At 43.0% G+C, this 19,160-nt stretch overlaps 1 protein-coding gene across 1 annotated transcript in view; it reads left to right on the forward strand.

The window, feature by feature from the left end:
- The window catches only part of LOC128897196 (tensin-1-like), a 121,846-nt gene that overhangs the window by 70,141 nt on the left and 32,545 nt on the right, over nt 1-19,160 (forward strand). Inside the window, exon 3 of the mRNA XM_054161274.1 lies at nt 15,689-15,726. Coding sequence (XP_054017249.1) covers nt 15,689-15,726 — 38 coding nt within the window. The remainder of the gene's footprint in view (nt 1-15,688; nt 15,727-19,160) is intronic.

The raw sequence follows: 19,160 nt of genomic DNA on the forward strand, positions 1-19,160 counted from the left end.
GTATCTAGGACCCATGTTTCTGGAATTCCCCCTGGACTAGCTATAAATGTTTCCTCAGTTTATTTCCTTCGTTTCTACAACAACGTTCCATGGTTTTGTCGGGGAGCAGGGTACTGGATAATTGGACTTGCATGATAATGTGCTTTTACTACTGTGCTCTTTGGGCAGGTTCCAGCATAAGGCAGTGCCTGCGGTGGCTCTGAGGAGCATGTGAGAGATGTGTGTGTGCGCAGTGGGTGCTGCATACCTCTGGAATTCAGTCTCCAAATGAGGAAGTGTGTGATCTTCAGTCACTGAGGCATGAGTGTTTTTCTCTTCATTGAGTTGTAAAAACTCACAAGAGCAGCCATCTATTTATTTTGTTTTTCTAGTTGTGTTATGTTCAGTCTAATCCTTAGTCCTACAGTTCAGTCACCGAAGTGATGAAGAGGTCATCGTCCTGGATCTGTGGACTGCAGTGACTCAGCTGCTGCTGGCTTTGCTGCCTGCTCCTTACTGCCTTTTCCCTCAGTCTTCTCCCTTGCTGTGCAGAGTTGATGATACTGCCTCTTTTCCTTGGGATACCTGTGGCAAAATTAAATCTTGGGAAAGCTCAACAGGCCCCTTCTTCAAGTTGTCTGGGGCTTCTGCATTGCACCACGCTGGGGTCTGGATCCTTGGTACTGGTTTAGCCTGGTTGATGTTAATTTCTGGTTATTCCATGTTAATAAACCAGTCTTTTGACTCGCCATATGTGTGGTTTTCCTTCATCTAAGAGAATGTTGTTACTTCCTCACCTGAAGCATAGCCATTGGTTTCGCTTAGAGGTGTCTGTACTACTTCCCAGGATGGATCTCTTTCTCCACCTCCTCTCCCATATTCCTCAGATGCCTTAAAGGCCCCTCTGAGGGTTTGGGAGAGAGGTGAGAGGTTTGACTGTGGAAGGAAGGTGGACATTTCCTGAACTAAGATGTAGGCTTTCCAGATGAACAGCTAGATGATAAACACCTCACTTGTTCATATTGCAGCTCTTGGCAGCATTAGTTTACTTGTATATTCCTTTAGCCTATTTCTCTCTCTGTCTTTCTGGAAGCTGGAATTCCAAGATTCTTAGGAGTTAGTTGTTTTCAGCTTAACAGAAGTACTATTGTTGGGAGGAAGCCTGCCTAGTGAAGGAACACCCTCTATGTCCAGATTCAGTCTAGAAAGCACTGCAGAGAGTAGTACATCAGAGGGAAAAAGGCCTTAAGGGTGGGAATAGGAACAAATGATTTCCAATTTGCTCTGGATTTGAGTTCTGACAGCCCACAGCTGGAAGTCTCAAATTCGCAAAAGCTGTGTCAGTGTGTTTACCTGCCCAAGGTGCCAAGAGCTTTACCACAAGTCTTGTAACCAGGGCAGAGGTTAGGATGAGTCTGAGCAAGTTTTCCTTGTTCCTCAATGTGTAACAGCTTTGGTTCAAATACAGGACCTGACAGTATGTGCCAGGAATGTAACACCTCTTTGGCTACCATTTATTTGTGGTTCAAACTATCAGAGAGAAAGCAAAATTCACACATATTCAAGGCATCAAGGGAAAACAAAAACTCCCGAGGAACTGAAATTTTACCAGCACTCCTAATGGGATCCCTCCAACACATTCTCCAAACCAATACAGTCATGGCTGTGGTAAATCATACCGAAGCCTGTGGGCTAAGTTTCTCTAGGTTTTGGGGTGCAGTTTACAGAAGGAGCCCCTTGATAGTATCGCACAGCCCCTTGTGTTGATGTGAGTACCAGGCAGACCTACGATCCTTCTTCGCTTCTAGTACATTTTGGTTGTTAGTTGCTTGATACTTATCTGTGGGATTGGGGGAGCTGGAGTTGTGCAGAGAGATGCGATGACTCCGAGTAGTTTCCACTGAATAAGAACCCATTTGTATTTTAACTTACAACAGGAGCTTTATAAAGCAGAGGTTTGGAAATGATAGAACTAAAAGTTGTCTGTTCCCTTGCCAGCGTTGCAGTACTTGAAATGTACCCCAGTACTGTGAAACTCTGTTAATATGGAGAAAAATAAACCGGCTCTTTCAGAGCCAACTCCTGGTGCTGCTGCTTCTGGTAAATTCTCCCTGCTGCTGCTGTGTGACAGTGAACAAGTTGGCACTGGGGGGGAAGAGGGTAAAAAGCCCTTTAGTTAAAGAGAAATAAAGTTCCTTTGTGTGTTAATGAGAAAATCTTGGGTTTTAACTTTGTCCTGAGAAATAATAGCTCTTTGTGCAGGCTGCAGGTTCCTTCCAGGATATAATATCTTATCAGTTAAAGGAAAGTTGTGTGTCAAGAGGTAGGTGGGGAGGGGAAAGGCTCCAGATTGGCCACCACGTTGTGGTTGTTTGTTCTAGCAATGAATCATTTCTACTTGTGGCAAGGGGAAAAAAAAAAAAAAGGCCATAACTGGGTGTTGTGTTGGGCTAGATAAGTTTTCATTAGTATGTGGCAGTTGTTTTGGGGGTGTGTCGTTTAGCTCTGCCTCACCAAATGTCTCCTTTGGTAGTGGCTAAGTCTGAATTTTGTGCCTGAAGGCTTCCTCTGAGGAGAGACTGAGTGACTGGCTGAGAGGTGTACTTTGTCCAACTGTGCTTCAGGCCAGCTTGGTGAAGCATCTTCACTGATGTGATGTTATTTTTATCAAGCTCTACAAAAATGGGCAACGTGGAAAGGCAGATGTGAAGAAAGGGAAGCTCCTGGCTGCCTCTCTGCCTGGTAAGCGTGTCTAGAGCTGGGCTGTGTCTTTGATGTAGCTTCTCATTATGAATTGATTGATTTCCGCAGTACTTGCACTTTCTGCAGCGAGCAGAGGGCCCCACTGACTCCACGTGTTTCTTTAGCATTACTTCAAACTCCAATACTTCTGAGCTGTGGTTTGGTTTTCCCTGCAATGCAGTTCAGTTTAAGTCAGGGCTAAGCAAATACCCTATTTGTGCACATTTACATAGTGGCTTTTGCACAGCTGCAAAAGTTTTTTGATGCTTTAAAAGAGACAGATATGGTGCTGAGGTACATGGCTTAGCCCCAGACCTGGCAGAGATAGAGGATGGTTGGACTCAATGATTTTAAAGGTCTTTTCCAACCAAAATGAGTCTGTGGGTTTTTGTTTTGTTTTTCTTAAGCTATTTTACACCTAGAAATGGAATAGTCATTATTTTACTTTATTTGTAAACAAGCAGTCATAATGATTTAATTTCTATGGATTTCCCATGTCAATTTCTATTTTATTATTTTTCTATTTTACACAGAGAAAATAGTTATAAAAAGTTTGACATTTCTTTTTTTCCCCCCAACTTTATTTTCCTTTCTAAAATTACCTTTTGTCTTTGTGCTGTTGTGATCAAATGGCAATGTAGAATAGAGCTTTTTAGATGCTCTGAATCTTCCTGGTCTCCAGACATTCAAATGATTCTAATAAAAGACCAATGTGGTGTTATTGCCTAGCTCTATGAATGCTGATGGGTGAAACAAGTGTGAAGAATTGAAACACTTCACACATTTCTGATGAAGCTTCCTTCCCCTTCAGCTGATGATTAAGCTAACAGGTTTAGGTGTTGCTAATACAATATGTAATACAAAGCTTTCCATGAACCAAACGTTGAACTTAAAGCAATTAGTGGTAGTTTAAGTGAACTGAGTAATAGCTTTTTGTTAACCTAATGTAGCCATCCTTGGGTTGGGTTTGAGAGTAAGCATGGTCAGCAAGTCGAGGAAGGGGATTCTGCCCTTTTACTCTGCTGTGGTGAGACCCTACCTGGAATACTGTGTCCAGCTACGGAGCCCCAACACAAGAAGGACACAGAACTGTTGGAGAGGGTCCAGAGAAGGGCTGAAGATGTTCAGAGATCTTGAGCAACTTTCTCATGAAGACAGGCTGGGAGATTTGGGACTGTTTAGCCTGGAGAAGAGAGGGCTTAGAGCAGCTTTCCATCACCTGAAAGGGCCTACAGGAGAGCTGGAGAGGGACTTTTTGCAAAGACATGAAGGCACAGGATGGGGGGGTAATGGCTTCAAAGTGGAAGAATTTTGACTTACATAAAAATTTTCCCCTATGAGAGTGGAAAGGCACTGGAACAGGTTTTCTAGAGTTGTTGTGAAGACTCCAACCTTTAGAAACATTCCCAGCCAGGTTTGGTGGGGCCTTGAGCAACCTGATCTAGTAGGAGGTGTCCCTGCCCATGGCAGGAGGTTTGGAACTAGATGATCTTTAAGGTCCCTTCAAACCATTTCATTATTCCATGAATAGAGTTGGAGCAATCCCTGTTGCAGTGCTTGTAGAATTATTTTTCCTTGGAACTTTTATTTTCCCTAAAGCTTTTTGTCATCATAATTGTGTGAATTCTGCTTTTTTCCTGATACTTTGAACCATGTGTAACTGAACCAAAGAGGTGTTAAATTACATTGCCGTGCACTGTTAGCTCTAATGTGAGCAGAGAAATGCTTGTTGTGGTATTGTGTGCAAGCATCATGGGTTGAGTTGATCTAGCCTGTCCAGATTCCTCTGCAGAGCCTTCCCAACCTCAAGCAGATCAACACTCCCCTCTTGCTTTTTGTCACCATTGGGCTTAATGAGGGTGGACTTAATCCCCTTATCCAGACTGATAAAGAGAATTGGCCCAAATACTTGGCCCTGAGGAACACCACCAGTGACTGGCCGCCATCTGAATTTAGCTCCACTGACTACCACTATTTGGGCCCAGCCATGTGCTTATTTTTATGTACTCTATCTGTCAGTAAGTGCTAAATTCAGTAATAATTGATGTGCTAAGCGTGTCTGTAGCTGCAGCTCAGCCAGACAAACCAGGAAGTCAAATGCCAAAGGAATCTGTCTCCTGTTTGGGCCACTGGCATTGCAGTTGATGCTAAATGGTGAAGCATGTAGCATGTATTTGTGGGGGTAGGAGTGTTTGTTTCACCCTAGTTTCCATGGAGTGATCCTTGTGAAATAAGATCCTGTGTTCCTGAGTGTATTATGAGATCTATACAGCTGTTGATCTTGCACATTATATTTAAGGACTGTACAAAGTGTAATTTCAACATAATCAGAACATAAGAATCTTATGGGAAATTATGGCAATAGACATGAGTTAATTAGCCAGAAATTATGGCAATAGGGGAAGCTGTATCACTATGTAAATATAACGTAGGAGATCTCTGACAGCATGAACAGGCTGTCATCAAATTAAAAGGGGGTTTTGTCATCTTCCTCTTGCTCTGTGCATGATGTTTGCATGTACCCTTATGTGTTTCCATGAGCACTGACCCACAAATGGTGTTGGCTTCAATGGGAATGTTCTAAAATGGTTTTAAGTTAATACTTTTACATTTTGTAATGACAGATCTCCTGTATGTAGGGCTTGGGCACATCAAGAAACAGCAAAAAATGAACAAGCAAATAATTTTCCTAAGCAATTCACTGGCAGTTACCTCCAAATGTATAAGATAAATGGACTTGGGAGAAAATAAGACCTAGAATTTCTTTTTCAGTTATGACTAGAGGACAGAAACAGAACTACATGCAAACCAGGATATGCAGGCTGCAGGACCAAGATGCATGGTGTGTTGTTGTCCTTAGAGCAGATTAATAGCTTGTAGCTGCTGTGAGCTCCACGGAAGAGGGATTATGGAACTCTCAAGCACAGTTAGTCTTAGGTAGGGACCCAGGCTTTTTGCTATAAAACGTCTGACTGTCAGCCTCGCTTGTGAAAGGCATCTGGGAGGATGGAAATGACGTGAATGGATCTAGTGGCAGCAGAGAAGTCTTTTTAAGAGCCCCTCAGAAATGGGTGGGATGTTAACCTGGACATGAGCAACACAGAATGTACTGTTCCAGGGAGGAGGAGGTAGGAAGGAGAAGCATGGACTGGAGCCCATCCGTGACACCAGAAGCCTGGGAAGATCAGCTGCTTTTCTCCAGACAAACGGTGCACGCAGCAACTAGCAACTTTCACAACTTCTAATTAACACAGCTGTACAAGCTAGGCATTCATATTTCAGTGCAGAGCTTAGAGAGCAAAATGTGAAAGCTATGTACATAACAACAGCAAAGACCTGAATGGGAAGGATGAATAAAGGCTTACTGGAGCATGCAAACATATAGAAGAAGCCACTGTAATTAGTAAGCATTACACAAGTGGTAAACAAGCATCCTGACTGCACACAGCGCTCTCTGGAGCTGAGAAAAGCTGTGACATTGACATCCTTTGATGGCTTGCTGTTACCTCAGTGGGAATAGGGGGAGGGGAAGGAATTTTGGCAGAAATCACAAAGGTAAGTTCCTAGTAATCTAAAAATAAAACACACACTAGGAAAAAGCCTCTAGTGGAACAGTGAATGTTCACAGCAGCCAGACTGCATCACAGATACGAGATGATACTTCAGGAAGTTGTCTGTAGTGAAAACCTGAGTTCCCTGTTTGTTTACTTCATGAGGAATGGGCTCAGTCGTGGCAGAATTTCTTCTGTGGTTATAACATTTATTTTAAAGTTCAAACCACTAGGTGGTAGCTTAAAAAGACCAAGAATATTTACTGCTGGAGTACTCTCTTTCTAAAAATGTATAAGCATTTTCGGAGTGCTTCATGTTCTGCTTTTGTAGTTACATCTATGGCAAATGGAACACAACCCAACCACATAAACCCAGGAGTTTTCAGAGTTAACAAACAAACGCATGCAGGAGTTTTTAGGGTGCAGTTAAAATGATAAACTAGAAATTCCACAGAGGGGGGAAAAAAAACCCAAACAAACAAAAGCCCAACCCACAAATGAAACTAAAAAAAAAAACCCTGTTGGTCAAGATTCTTCCTACAAGGCAGGAAGAGGGTGGGAGTGAAGGAAAGTAACAGACCCATGATTGAAGCAGTAGTGCCAAAATACTGTTTTCTTAATAAAGATTTTTCCACTGCTGTTGTCAGCAACAGCAGTTGGAGTATTTCATCTGCAGGAAAGCTCATTCACAGTACTCTTTACTCTATAGCCACCCCAAGTAAAGAACGCTGAAGCTTTGCTCAAATTTCCCATAACTGTCTTCTAGCCTGCCTCTTCAAAAACAATGTCTGCAGACATGTCATGAAATGCTGGGAGCAATATTCAGATGGAGAGACAATGGTTGGCTGAATATGAAAAAAAAACCCAAACAAAAGAACAAAGGAAATTGTAAGAAGATGTTTGAGGCACAGGAAATGCACCAGCAGATGTTGTTGCTGTGGTGTGGTTGTTAGACTTGTGACATCTTTGGCATGTGACTGTGTTAATTTCCTAAAAATAGAAGTGTTTACTTTTGCAGCTAAAGCCCATTAATTCCACCTATAGGACTCTTCCCCCGTGCAAAGATATCTTTACCCCAGCAAAACCGCTATCTTATTTTTAATCACAGAATCATGGAGTTGTTTTGGTTGGAAAAGATCTTTACAATCATTGAGGCCAACCATTCTCTTGCATTGCCAAAGTTGGTAGCTAAACTATGTCCCTCAGCACCATGTCTCTGTGTGTTTGAAACCCCTCCAGGGGCAAGGTGTCAGCCAACTCTCTGGGTATCTTGTTCCAGTGGCTGAAAACCCTTTCAGTGAAGAAGTTTCTCCTAATGTCCAAACTAAACCTCCCGTGGTGCATCTTGAGGCCATTTCCTTTCATCCTATCACTTGTTACGATGCAGTTTATGCTTTCTGTGTGCCTGTTTCTCATGCTGATTTCATTTTAGATCTTTATCTTGAGCTGAATTGTTGCAGAAGTGGTAGGAAGAGGTCATCAGAAAAGTGCATGTGTGTTGGTGAGAATGTTGTTTTAATAATTTGGTCACAGTGTTATTAAACCCTTGTCAGAATCCAAATGGCCAGAGAGTAGTGCAGTGATTTTGGTGCTGACTGTCTTTCTGGAGAAGCTCCTGCCATGGTGGCATTGCTCTGCATTTGTTCAAGTGTCTTGACTTGGTTTCTGAAGAAATGAAAACGTCTTTTTTTTCAGTGCCAATGACCTGGGAATCTGTTCAAAACATTTCCTGCAGGAGGGAGGTCTTGCTCAGCAGTGGTATCGCCACTCTGGTTCCTAAAATGGCTGGATTTTACCATTGCTGTGGCACGCATCTTTCCATGCTATTAAGAGAGAGGACAAATTAGGAACCAAAAAAAACCTATTCAAGTCTTCATTACACAAATCTTTTTATAGACTTGCTTTAGGTTACATTTTGTTGTGGATTATCCAGGGCTTTTCTATTCTTGTTAAAAAATAGCATTAATAGAATGTGTTTTGGGGAGTCAGAGATGCTGAAGGGGAGAATGCATCTTTCATAGGATCACAGCATTAGATCATAGCATTGTTTTGGTTGGAAAGCCCTCTAAGATCATCAAGTGCAGCTATCGACCTAATACCACCATGGTCATTAAACTATGTGCCCAGGTGCTGTGTTCACATGCTTCTTGAATGCCTCCAGGAATGGTGCCTCCACTCCTAGGCAGCCTGTTCAATGTCTGACCACTCATGCAGGAAAGAAATTTTCTCTACTATCCAACCTAAACTTTGTGGATGCATCATGATGCATTTCCTCTTGATGAAGAGGAGTCTGACCCTCCTGTCACTACAGCCTTCTTTTCAGTAGTTGTAAAGAGTGAGAAGGTCTTCCCTCAGCTTCCTCTTCTCTAGACTGAAAAATCCCAGTTCCCTCAGCCACTCCTCACCAGGCCTGTTCTCCAGACCCTTCAACAGCTTTGTTGCCCTTTTCTGGATGTGCTCCAGTACCTCAGTGGCCTTGGAGTGAAGGCTCCAGAACTGAACCTAGTTTTCCTCTACACAGCAACTACGTTTGTGATTCAGTCATCATTTATTATTTGTTCCTAGGAAGTTAGAAATTACCATCAAGAGCTGTATAGTTGATGTGTTTGTGGTAAGGGATCTTTCTTAGGGATTAGTAAGGTATTAAACCAAATTACCTATACTTAGCTGCAAGTTTCTGCCCCAAGAGGATTTCTGAATTACCATTTTTTGTGCCCTTGCCATGCATAGAGTTTAAAAACAAACACATATGAACCATCCATGGAGAATCAGATGATAAAAACTGTGGTTAAGTGTGAGGCTGTCCTTAGAAACTACTCACAGCTCATTAGCAACTGCATGGATGGAGTGGCAGAATGTTTGTGTGGGATGGATAGAATACGTTTCTCTACCCTGTGTCCCATCAATGCCAGAATGTGGTGAGGGGGAGCAGCCCTTGCCACACAGAGAAAGACTTCAGCCCTTTGTCCTGAGACACCAGAAATCATTCTGTGCTTAGTTTACAGCAGTACTCTCTTATTTTGTAAGCACATTGCTACTGGGTTGTAGAGAACATCATCCATGCATGAATGTGAGAAGTACAACTTCTGTTTCATAGACATTTTGGAGCTTAAGTCTGAAAAATCCTTCTGTCTCTACTGTGGCAGCAGCAGTGTTAACTTCCTGTGTAAATACATCTTCAATTTGGTGCAAAGAAATTTTTGTTGTCTTTGGTTTTGGGTGGGTTGGGGTTTTTTTTGGTGGTGTTTGTTTTGTTTGTTTCTTCCCTTTTTAAAGAAATGTATTCTCAGAGCTATTGTTTAGGAACTGTTTTGAAGTGCAGCAAACTGACTGAATATGGTTTGGCCTCCCATTTCATTGCCAGCCAGCTTGGGACAGTTGTTCTTGGAACTGATGCCAGAATCCTTAAACACAAATTTGGAAAGTCTGGTATTTGAGGAGAGCTGATGTGTGGGATACAGACATTCAGCTGTTCAGTTGAAGAACTGAAGTAGCCTTGCTGAGTGTGACATTGATTAAGTTCTCCGGACGGATTCAGCCACGTTTTTAAAGTTCTAACACACTTGGGCTGTAGTCCTGAGAAGAGCTTGAGTGCTAGCTTGGCTTATAAGCTTTGAAGAATGCCAGCATTGCGTAGAAGCTGCTTGTTGAGACCTTTTAACTGTAAGTTGCATGTATTTTTCCTTAATGCTTGCTGTGCTGTGACTGTGCTGCATACTTGTGTGTTGAATGTTCGTTGCGCTGAGAAAGGTTGCAGGGCTGTGGTGTAATACTGCTTTTGTGGCCTTAGAAATGCTCAGAAAGTTCATCTCTCTACTGGTCAAGGATTTTGATAAAAACAGCTGGCATAATGAAACAGGAGGAAGTCTCTCTGGCAGTCTAATGATCGAGGCAGCACTTTGCAAGTGCTGTAAATGCTTGGGCTGAGGGGTGTAGCCGTCTAGGCAGGGTAGGTGTGTGAGGTAGCAGCATTAGCTGTGGCAAGATGAATAGTGAGAGACTATCAGGCAAACTGATTTTTCTCGGTGGGCAAGTGGGTAATTTGCTTGTGTTGGTGAAGGTGTGGTTCACTGTTCATCATGTTACCAGCTATAGTGGAGAAAGCCGCAGGAACTGCCTTGTGAAAGGATGTGTCTGGAAGGTCTATGTGGTCATCTCTATGTGTGGGTAACTTCACATGGGTTGGCAGATAGTGCTGGTCCTCCTCAATGCACGGTGAGCTTTGTAAAGCCCTGGAACATCATGTGGTGGGAGGGCGCTCTGCAGCACCCAGGGAGCCTCAAGTGCCTGGCTGGGAGTGGTCTCTCATGGGAGACTTGGGTGGGAGACTGCTCACCTTTCTTTCTGTGCCTGCATTCCATTAGGGGGAAGTGGAGGAGGCAGGCAGGCAGGCAGAGAGGCAAGTGGTGGAGGAGAGCTGCAGGAGGGTTGCGCAGGAGGACAGGGTGCCAGTGGCTGCCCCACTGCCTCCTGACAGCTGCCAAGCCCTTGCAGCCCCTGCAGTGCTGCTACTGCCAGGTGTGTTGTGCAGGTGGGGAAGAAGCGCTGCAGTAATGGTGATTGCCCTGGCTTCCCATATTCCCAATTACCTGGGGCTGAGGAGCATGCTGGGGTGGTGGGACACCGTACCTATAAGTCCTTCAATTTGAAAAACAACACACCCCCCCCCCAAAAAAAAAAAAGAAGAAGAGGATAAAAACCCCATAGGCACAGCAGGAACAACCATATGAGTAGTCTGTCCTCTGCCTACTGTGAGAGACACACAGAGAGTTGGTCACAGAGATTTGTCCCATTCCTGTGCCTGAAGAGGCAGTAGATCTTCTGTGCTTACATACCTGGAGACTTATGGCTGCTGGAGCATGTCCTTGTTCCATCACTCTTGCTGTATGTGCCTGCATGCTTCTGTGTGTATGTGTTTTAAAATTTGACTTGTTTTATTTTCTTTCCCCTCCTGGAGAAGGGGTGAAAGGTGTGGGAGATAGTGACAGGAAAATATAAGGGACAAATGAATCTAAAAGTATGTTGACTTTACTCTCTGTATACTTTAAAAACACCCTTGGAGTTCATGAGAATGATCAGAGGGCTGGAGCACCTCTCCCATGAGAATAGACTGAAGGAGTTGGGGCTGTTCAGTCTGGAGAAGAGAAGGCTCTGAGAAGACCTAATTGTGGCCTTCCAGTGTCTTAAGTGGGTGACAAGAAGGTTGCTGAGGGACTTTTTAGGGTGTCAGATAATGATAGGACTAGGGGGAATGGAAAAAACTAGAAATGGGTAGATTCAGGTTGGATGTTAGCAAGAAGTTATTCACCATGAGGGTGGTGAGACACTGGAACAGGTTGCCCAAGGAGGTGGTAGAGGCCTCATCCCTGGAGGTTTGTAAGGCCAGGCTGGATGTGTCTCTGACCAGCCTGATCTAGTGTGAGGTGGCCCTGCCCACAGCAGGAGGTTAGAACTAGATGATCCTTGAGGTCCCTTCCAACCCTAACAATTCTATGATTCTTTGATTCCTGTGGCTCTACCACTGTAGCAACAAAATCACCAGTAGCAGTTGTTATCTAGAGATGGATAACTGGCTGCAGGGTGGTGATGCAAGGTATACTTTCTTCCAGTCGGTATAGAATGTTGCTTTGGAATTAACAACTAACAGCAGTCATCTTTTTAATCTTTTTTTGTTGTTTGGATTTTTTTGTTCTCTCCACTTGGTTTTAGTAGGTGATTCTGGTTTTAGTAGGTGATTCTATGTTTACTACAAACAAGAGTTGTGCATTTTGGAATACATTTGTGCTTGTGTGTACATACACATGTATGTAGATCATGCATGTAAATACATTCATAAATGTTTAAATGTTTGAACACCCACACATAGAGGTCTTTATATATATATATATTTTATATATATACATACACACACACACAATATTACCCTGCCAGTGAATGAAAATGTGTGATGCTTGTTGTATGTCGGTGAGATGTGTTCAAATTCCTCTTTGACCACTTGAGCACCTGGTAAATGCCATCCAATTGGGCTCAGTTGTATAAGTTTTGTTGTTCTGGGTAGACATTTGTATCCTAGTGAAATTCAGACCTGTCAAGGAAAGGGTGTAAGTGTTTGGTTGTGTTAGGCCTGGGGATCTGTTTCTGTGGCTGGGATGTAGCTGGTGTCTTTACGATCAGCATATGCAGTGAGCAGTTTGATGTTCACCCAAGAGGGAAGGCAGAGAATGTCCTTTCTGCTTCTGAGCACAAGGGAGTGCTTTGTTAGCTGCCAGCATCTGGACAGTCAGTGATCTTATTTCAGAGTGCTTACTGCTCTCCAGTTTTATTATGATAATCAGCTTTATTAGGGAGAGTAGGTAATGACTTAACTCTGTCTAATCTACAAAAGTGCTGGATTTTGATATGGATAGGGTACTTCTGGATGCTGAGAAAGTGTGAAGCTGTCTGTATGAATGAATCAGGTCTCTATCCCCAGAGTGCTATAAATTTAAATACCTGAAAAAATACAGGCTTTGTTTCAGTCAGAGAGCTTTGCCTGATGTGTATCTGGCTAATTACCTCTTGAGGCTTTAGTCTGTTTCCTTTGACTCTCATAAGTGTAGTACTGCTTTGCTTCTCATGTCTTCTTTATTATGTAAGGAGCTCATATGCCAAATTTCTGTGTTACTTACAAATTTGAATGGGACGCTCCTGCAAGACTTAGTCTTACTGCTGTAGGGGCTAAGCTCACATCTGGCTTCAGTTGTTTCTTTCCAGCAAAGGCAGCACTGTTGTGTTACACAAGAGCAGCAAATTGTGACTTTTCCCCTTTCAATGTCTATGAAAATCTCAGTGGCTGCACTTACTGTTTCCTACATCTTTATAAAAGATTTTTTTTGTATTGCTGCTGACATAAATGATTTGGTTTTATATGACCTATGAGCAAAATCTTGGAAATGGTCATGGAATGACATCTTATTTTTGTTTTGTATTTCATCTTCTCCCCCTGCCTTCCTCCCCGGAAGTCTGGGCTTAAGCATCAGCAAAGAAGATCACACAGTTACAGAATCACATCCTGGTTGGGGTTGGAAGGGACCTCTGGAGATTATCCAGTCTAACCCTCCTGATAAAGCGGAGGTGCCCACAGCAGGTTGGCAAAATGTCCAGGGGGGTTTGGAATCTCTCCAGACAAGGAGACTCCACAACTTCTCTGGGGAGCCCTCTCCAGGGCTCCAGCACCCTCACAGGAGTTTTTCCATTATAGCCAGGTGGAATGTTTATGCTAGAATCCTCTCTGCAAAATCAGGGCTTCAGGACAGCAGGTTTACTCTTCTATTCTTTTTGGGTTTGTGTTGATTTTTTTTCTTTCAGTATTTTGCAGGACATCTCAAAGTAGGTTATAGAAGAAACAGTGAGCTCACATATTTTTGGAGCATCTGTTAGCCTTTTGCAAAGTCAAAGCTAATAATGCTGGTTTAAAATACAGCTAGAATGAATTATGCAGTTTCACTTAATGAGTTTAGGTATCCTCCATACTGTCATCCAAGTCACATAGATTAAGAGCCATCTTCCATTTGCTGTCAGGTTGATAGCACTTGTAAGTGATATGTGGTCATTATCAGTGCTAGCAGAGCAATGTATTTGTGTGAACTCTTAAGTAATCTGTAGAATGAGGAATCTTGATCCTGTGAAGATCCTATGGACAAACAACTCGTTCCTAACTTGTACCTGGGGTGAATAAGTGAAGGTAGCACCTACAGGCTGCAGAAAAAAATAGCTCAACAAGCCCTATTTTATGTGCCCTGAAAAAATGACTGGAGCATGAGGGTTTTTCATTCAGAGTTGATGCACTTGAATCTGAAATGGGCATGGACATGTTTGCTGACTTCACATCTCAGTAGCTGTATCTTTCCCATTGGGTCAGGCTGTAGAATATTTTTCTCTTTGTAGAAGCATTGAACACAGCTTCTAGCTCCAGTGGTCTAAGGTTAGGCCCTAGTTAATCTCCCAGCTAAACCTTTGTGGCGTTATGTGTCTTACTGATCAGGGAGACAGAAGTAGTAAATTTTTACAGAGTTTAAAATATACTTTAGCTCACAGTAACCCAAAGGATAGTCTGAATGGAAATAAAGCAAATTTTAGAGGAAATAAGGGAAATTATTATGCTAGATATTATGCTGTTGCATCATAGTTAAATCACTGCTCAGCTGCTACTTTTTAAGCACTATTTTCTGAATCTGAACGTGCCAGAATGATTAATCCATTCCTGCTCTTAAGTCAGCAGCAGTTCAGTAGAAACCAGGTGCTTACCTCTTGGAAGTAATGTTTGCAGCACTGCCTAAACTGTATTTCACAGTCAGAAACTAGAGTTTGAGCAGTCATGGTTGCTTGTCAGCTTGAAGTCATCCTGCTTTTCTTGAAAAAGGTCTCTGGAACTGCTGGTATGACTAAGATTCACAGGTTGTATTTGGAGCAAGTTAATTACCCTACCGTCTGTGTTACTTAGCAAAACTTCTACTGATTAACAGCCAGCTGAACACAAGCCAGCAGTGTGCCCAGGTGGCATTCTGGCCTGTATCAGGAACAGTGTGGCCAGCAGGAGCAGGGAGGTCATTCTCCCCCTGTACTCAGCACTGGTTAGGCCACACCTTGAGTACTGTGTCCAGCTCTGGGCCCCTTAATTTAAGAAGGACATTGAGACTCTTGAACATGTCCAGAGAAGGGCAATGAGGCTGGGGAGAGGCCTTGAGCACAAGCCCTATGAGGAGAGGCTGAGGGAGCTGGGATTGTTTAGCCTGGAGAAGAGGAGGCTCAGGGGAGATCTTATTGCTCTCTACAACTACCTGAAGGGAGGTTGTAGCCAGGTGGGGGTTGGTCTCTTCTTCCAGGCAACCAGCAGCAGAACAAGAGGACACAGTCTCAAGCTGCACCAGGGGAGGTTTAGGCTGGATGTTAGGAAGAAGTTCTTCAGAGAAAGAGTGATAGGCTATTGGAATGTGCTGCCCAGGGAGGTGGTGGAGTCACCATCCCTGGAGGTGTTCAAAAAGGGATTGGACGTGTCACTTGGTGCCATGGTTTAGTAGTCATGAGGTGTTGGGTGACAGGTTGGACTTGATGATCTTTGAGGTCTTTTCCAACCTTATTGATTCTGTGACTCTGCAGCATGTGAAGCTGTCAGGATAGATGTCAAAATAATCAGCCCATGATGTTTGAGCAGACATTAAGTTATAAGCTGATGGAATGCACTAATCTAATAACAGTGCTGTAATTAACTAATCTTTCAGGAATGAGTAAAAATGAAATATTTTTAGGGTGGGGTTTTTTGTTTGTTTTGATGTATGTAAATACTTCTACACATGCAGATTTGAGTTTGGCCAGAGATCTCAAGGAAATCTGAGCTAAAGGAATGTATTGATGTATTTTCTTTGCTTCTGTTTCAGTTTGCAAGTATGCCTGCCACAGGAAGTGTGAAGAAAAGGTAAGCACATCTATTTGCCTCCCTTCTTGCTGTTGAACTGCTTATATTGGAAGCTGAGACTACAAAAGTTGTATCAATTAATGAAGAATAAGATGATTATTAAATCAGATGCCTATCTATGGGGAAAAAAAAATGGCTTTTGGGGAGGGTTGGATTGTTTTTTTCTTTTTTGCCTGAGGTATTGTTCTGGCCATTAATAAAAACCAGATCCCTGTGCAGTCAAAACATAGGCACCAGTGGTTGAGTTTCTCATTCCTCCCACAGGAGGACATGTTCGAAACAGCAAGTTAAATGGCTGAAATACAAACCACTCACTTCTGCCAGGCAAGAAAAAGAGTATCTGAGTGAATGAAGTGTGTGTATGTATATACATGCCTATATGTAGATACACTCACTTGTGTGTGTGTGTATGTTTATCCTAAAATGGTTTGGGTTGGAATAGATCTTAAAGCTAGTTCCAAACCTTCTGCCATGGGCAGGGACACCTTCTTCTAGACCAGGTTGCTCAAGGTCTAATCCAACCTGGCTTTGAACAACTCCAGGCTTGGAGCCTCCACAGCTTCTCTGGGCAACCTGTTTCAGTGCCTTACCACCCTTGTGGTGTGTGTGTATATATATAAACAACAGCAGGGCTTTAAAGGCAAACTTTGGGCATTGGCTTATGAAAAACATAAGCATATTGTTGATTTCTTTCCAGTGTCTTTTCAGTTCAGTTTCATGACTGGATTTTTGTTTGTTTCTAAATCTCTGAATGCCTTTCACAGAAGGTGTGCTCAATACTTCCATGGCCTCAGAGGACTTAAAAAGTCCCCATCCCTTGATTTGTGTAATCAAAGACATTTACAGAGTGTTGCAGCCTAAATCTAGCAGTCTTGGAAGTCTTTATTTTCCCAGAACCACCCTCATGGGATATATTTTTGGCTTTCATTTAGCACTTTTTTGTTTAGTACTTGCAATAGATGAAGACAGCATTTCTTTGGCGTCTGAACACTGACTCCAGCACAGAGCTTCTAATCCTACTACTCGTGTTGCTGACTTGATGTTTGGCCTCGTGCAAGGATTTGTTTGCTTCAGTGCTTACAAGAAATGTAACTAAATTGAAGAGAAGAACTTCTACTTAGTGAAGGACTTGGAAATTTGTTATGCCAATTGGGGAAATTTTAGTAAATGGAAGTGTCAGTTGGCTGAGCGTGTCCCGCTTTGAGTGCACATGCAACTGGTGCCTTTGAAAACCACCTTCTTGTGTGGTGTGCTGAGTAAAGGCTGAATGTAGCTTTTTCGTGAAAGGAGATTTTTAAATAGCTGTATGTGTTCAGTACTGGAGAGAGTCCAGAGGAGGCTATGAAGATGCTGAGGGGTCTGGAGTATCTCTGTGACAAGGAAAGGCTGAGATACCTGGGGCTGTTTAGCCTGGAGAAAAAAAGACTGAGATGGGATCTTCTCAGTGCTGATGAATAGCTAGGGTGGGGGGAAAGAGGGTGTGGGCAGAGTCTGTGCAAGTCTGACAGTAAGGCCTCACAACAGCGCACAAAGGTGGTGTCGTAAATGTGTTCAGGTAAACCCAGCAACTCAGGCCTTACACTGGCAACACTGCAATGCAGGTTTTCAAGAGTTTACCAAGACAGGCACCACTGTTATGCTTGCAAATGGCAGCCAAAAATTCCTTATGTTCCCTGAAAATCAAGTGTTTTGCAGACCTGAAAATAAAGCAGACTCTGAGTTTGACTAGAATCCACAAATGCAGGAAGAAAAATGTTTTGGAATTGTTCAGGATGTCAGTGGCTGCCTTGTAGGATGAACCCTGAGTTGGTGCTGGGAGGGTTTTTCCAGCCGACCCTGATATAGCAGGGAGAGCAAAATAACACTTGAAGGCAAGCTTTCTAGGAGTATTTCAAAACTTAGGGTACAACTGGAAGACAATATGAAGTTCAAAACTGAAAAGAAGCTGATACTAGCTTACACCAATTATGGCAACTGCAGAAAGATAGTAACATTTTATGTAGCATAAATCCCCTGGATAGTTTGAATGGTAAAAATTGGATGGGTTGTAAAAGAATATAAAAAAAAAAAAAAAACCAACAGAAAAAAAGAAAAAAAAAGCTAGAAGCCCAAGCACTGTCTTGGAATTGTCTGTGGAAAGAAAAACAAACAAAAGAAAAGTGAACATAGTGGATGTTTGGATATGAAACCTTAAGAGATACATCCATCTCTGTCAGGTTACTGTTTGCAGTTCAGCCCCAAAGGGCAGGGAGGGTGCATGTCTACAGGGATGAATTACTGGAAATTAAGGATCCACAAATTCAGAACAGATGGCAGGAAGCAGTATTTCATGCAGAGAGCCATGAATATGTGGACAAGTCTTCCAGGCAAGTTTGTTAAGATAAAAAGCAATGAGGTTACTCTGAACTGAAGCAATTTAATTGTGTCCTGGGAGGCAGAGCTCCATGCGGGCTGTCCCATGAAGGGGCTGGTTGATCAGACTGCTCTGAAGATGTCCCTTAACTTTCATACCCTGTGTCAACTCTTGTGACCTATTTGTGGAACTGCTGCAGCCCTGCCAGTGCAGTGTCAGGGGTCTTTGTATTCATCATGTGACTTTCCTGGTATTCTGGCTGTACATACCCAAAGTGGGATGCTACCCTGCTGATGTATGTGCATATTCATTAAGGAGACCAAATGAACCAAACTTTTCTGCATGTTGATAGAAAACGTTGCTCTGCTTCTACAGTATCAGGGTTTGTACTTGCTGGACTGTAGTGATGTCTCTTCTGGTCACAGGAAGCCCTCATAAACATTGACATTGTGTAGATTAAGCTATTGTAATATATTTGGTTTTGCAGCAGTCTTAGAATCACAGTTGTAAAATCATTTTGGTTGGAAAAGACCAGTATGTAATTCTGCCAAGTCTGGTGCTAACCCATGCCCCTCAGCACCATATCCCTGCCTCTTTCAAATGCCTCCAGGAATGGGGATTCAACCACCACCCTAGGCAGCCTGTTCTAGTCCTTGAGAACCCTTTCAGTGAAGATTTTTCTTCTAATTTCCAACCTAAACCTCCCCTGTGCAATTTCAGGCAATTTCTCTGGTCTCATTGCTTGATATGTGGAAGAAGAGACCAACCCCCACCTTGCTACAAACTCCTTTCAGGGAGTCAGAGAGAGCCAGAAGGTCTCCCCTCAGCTTCCTCTTCTCCAGATTAAACCCCACTTCCCTCAGCTGCTCCTCACAAGACCTGCTCTCCACACCCTCCACCAGCTTTGTTGCCCTTCTCTGGGCCTGCTCCAACAACTCAATGCCCTTCTTGTAGTGGTCCCCAAAACTGAACCCAGCTCACAAGGTATGGCCTCACCAGTGCTGAGTCCAGGTAGACAGTGGCTTCCCTGGTCCTGCTGGTCGCAATCTTGCTGATCCATTCCACAACACTTCTCGTCTGC

The sequence above is a fragment of the Dryobates pubescens genome, chromosome 4, assembly GCF_014839835.1.
Source record: "Dryobates pubescens isolate bDryPub1 chromosome 4, bDryPub1.pri, whole genome shotgun sequence".
Classification (NCBI taxonomy): domain Eukaryota; kingdom Metazoa; phylum Chordata; class Aves; order Piciformes; family Picidae; genus Dryobates; species Dryobates pubescens.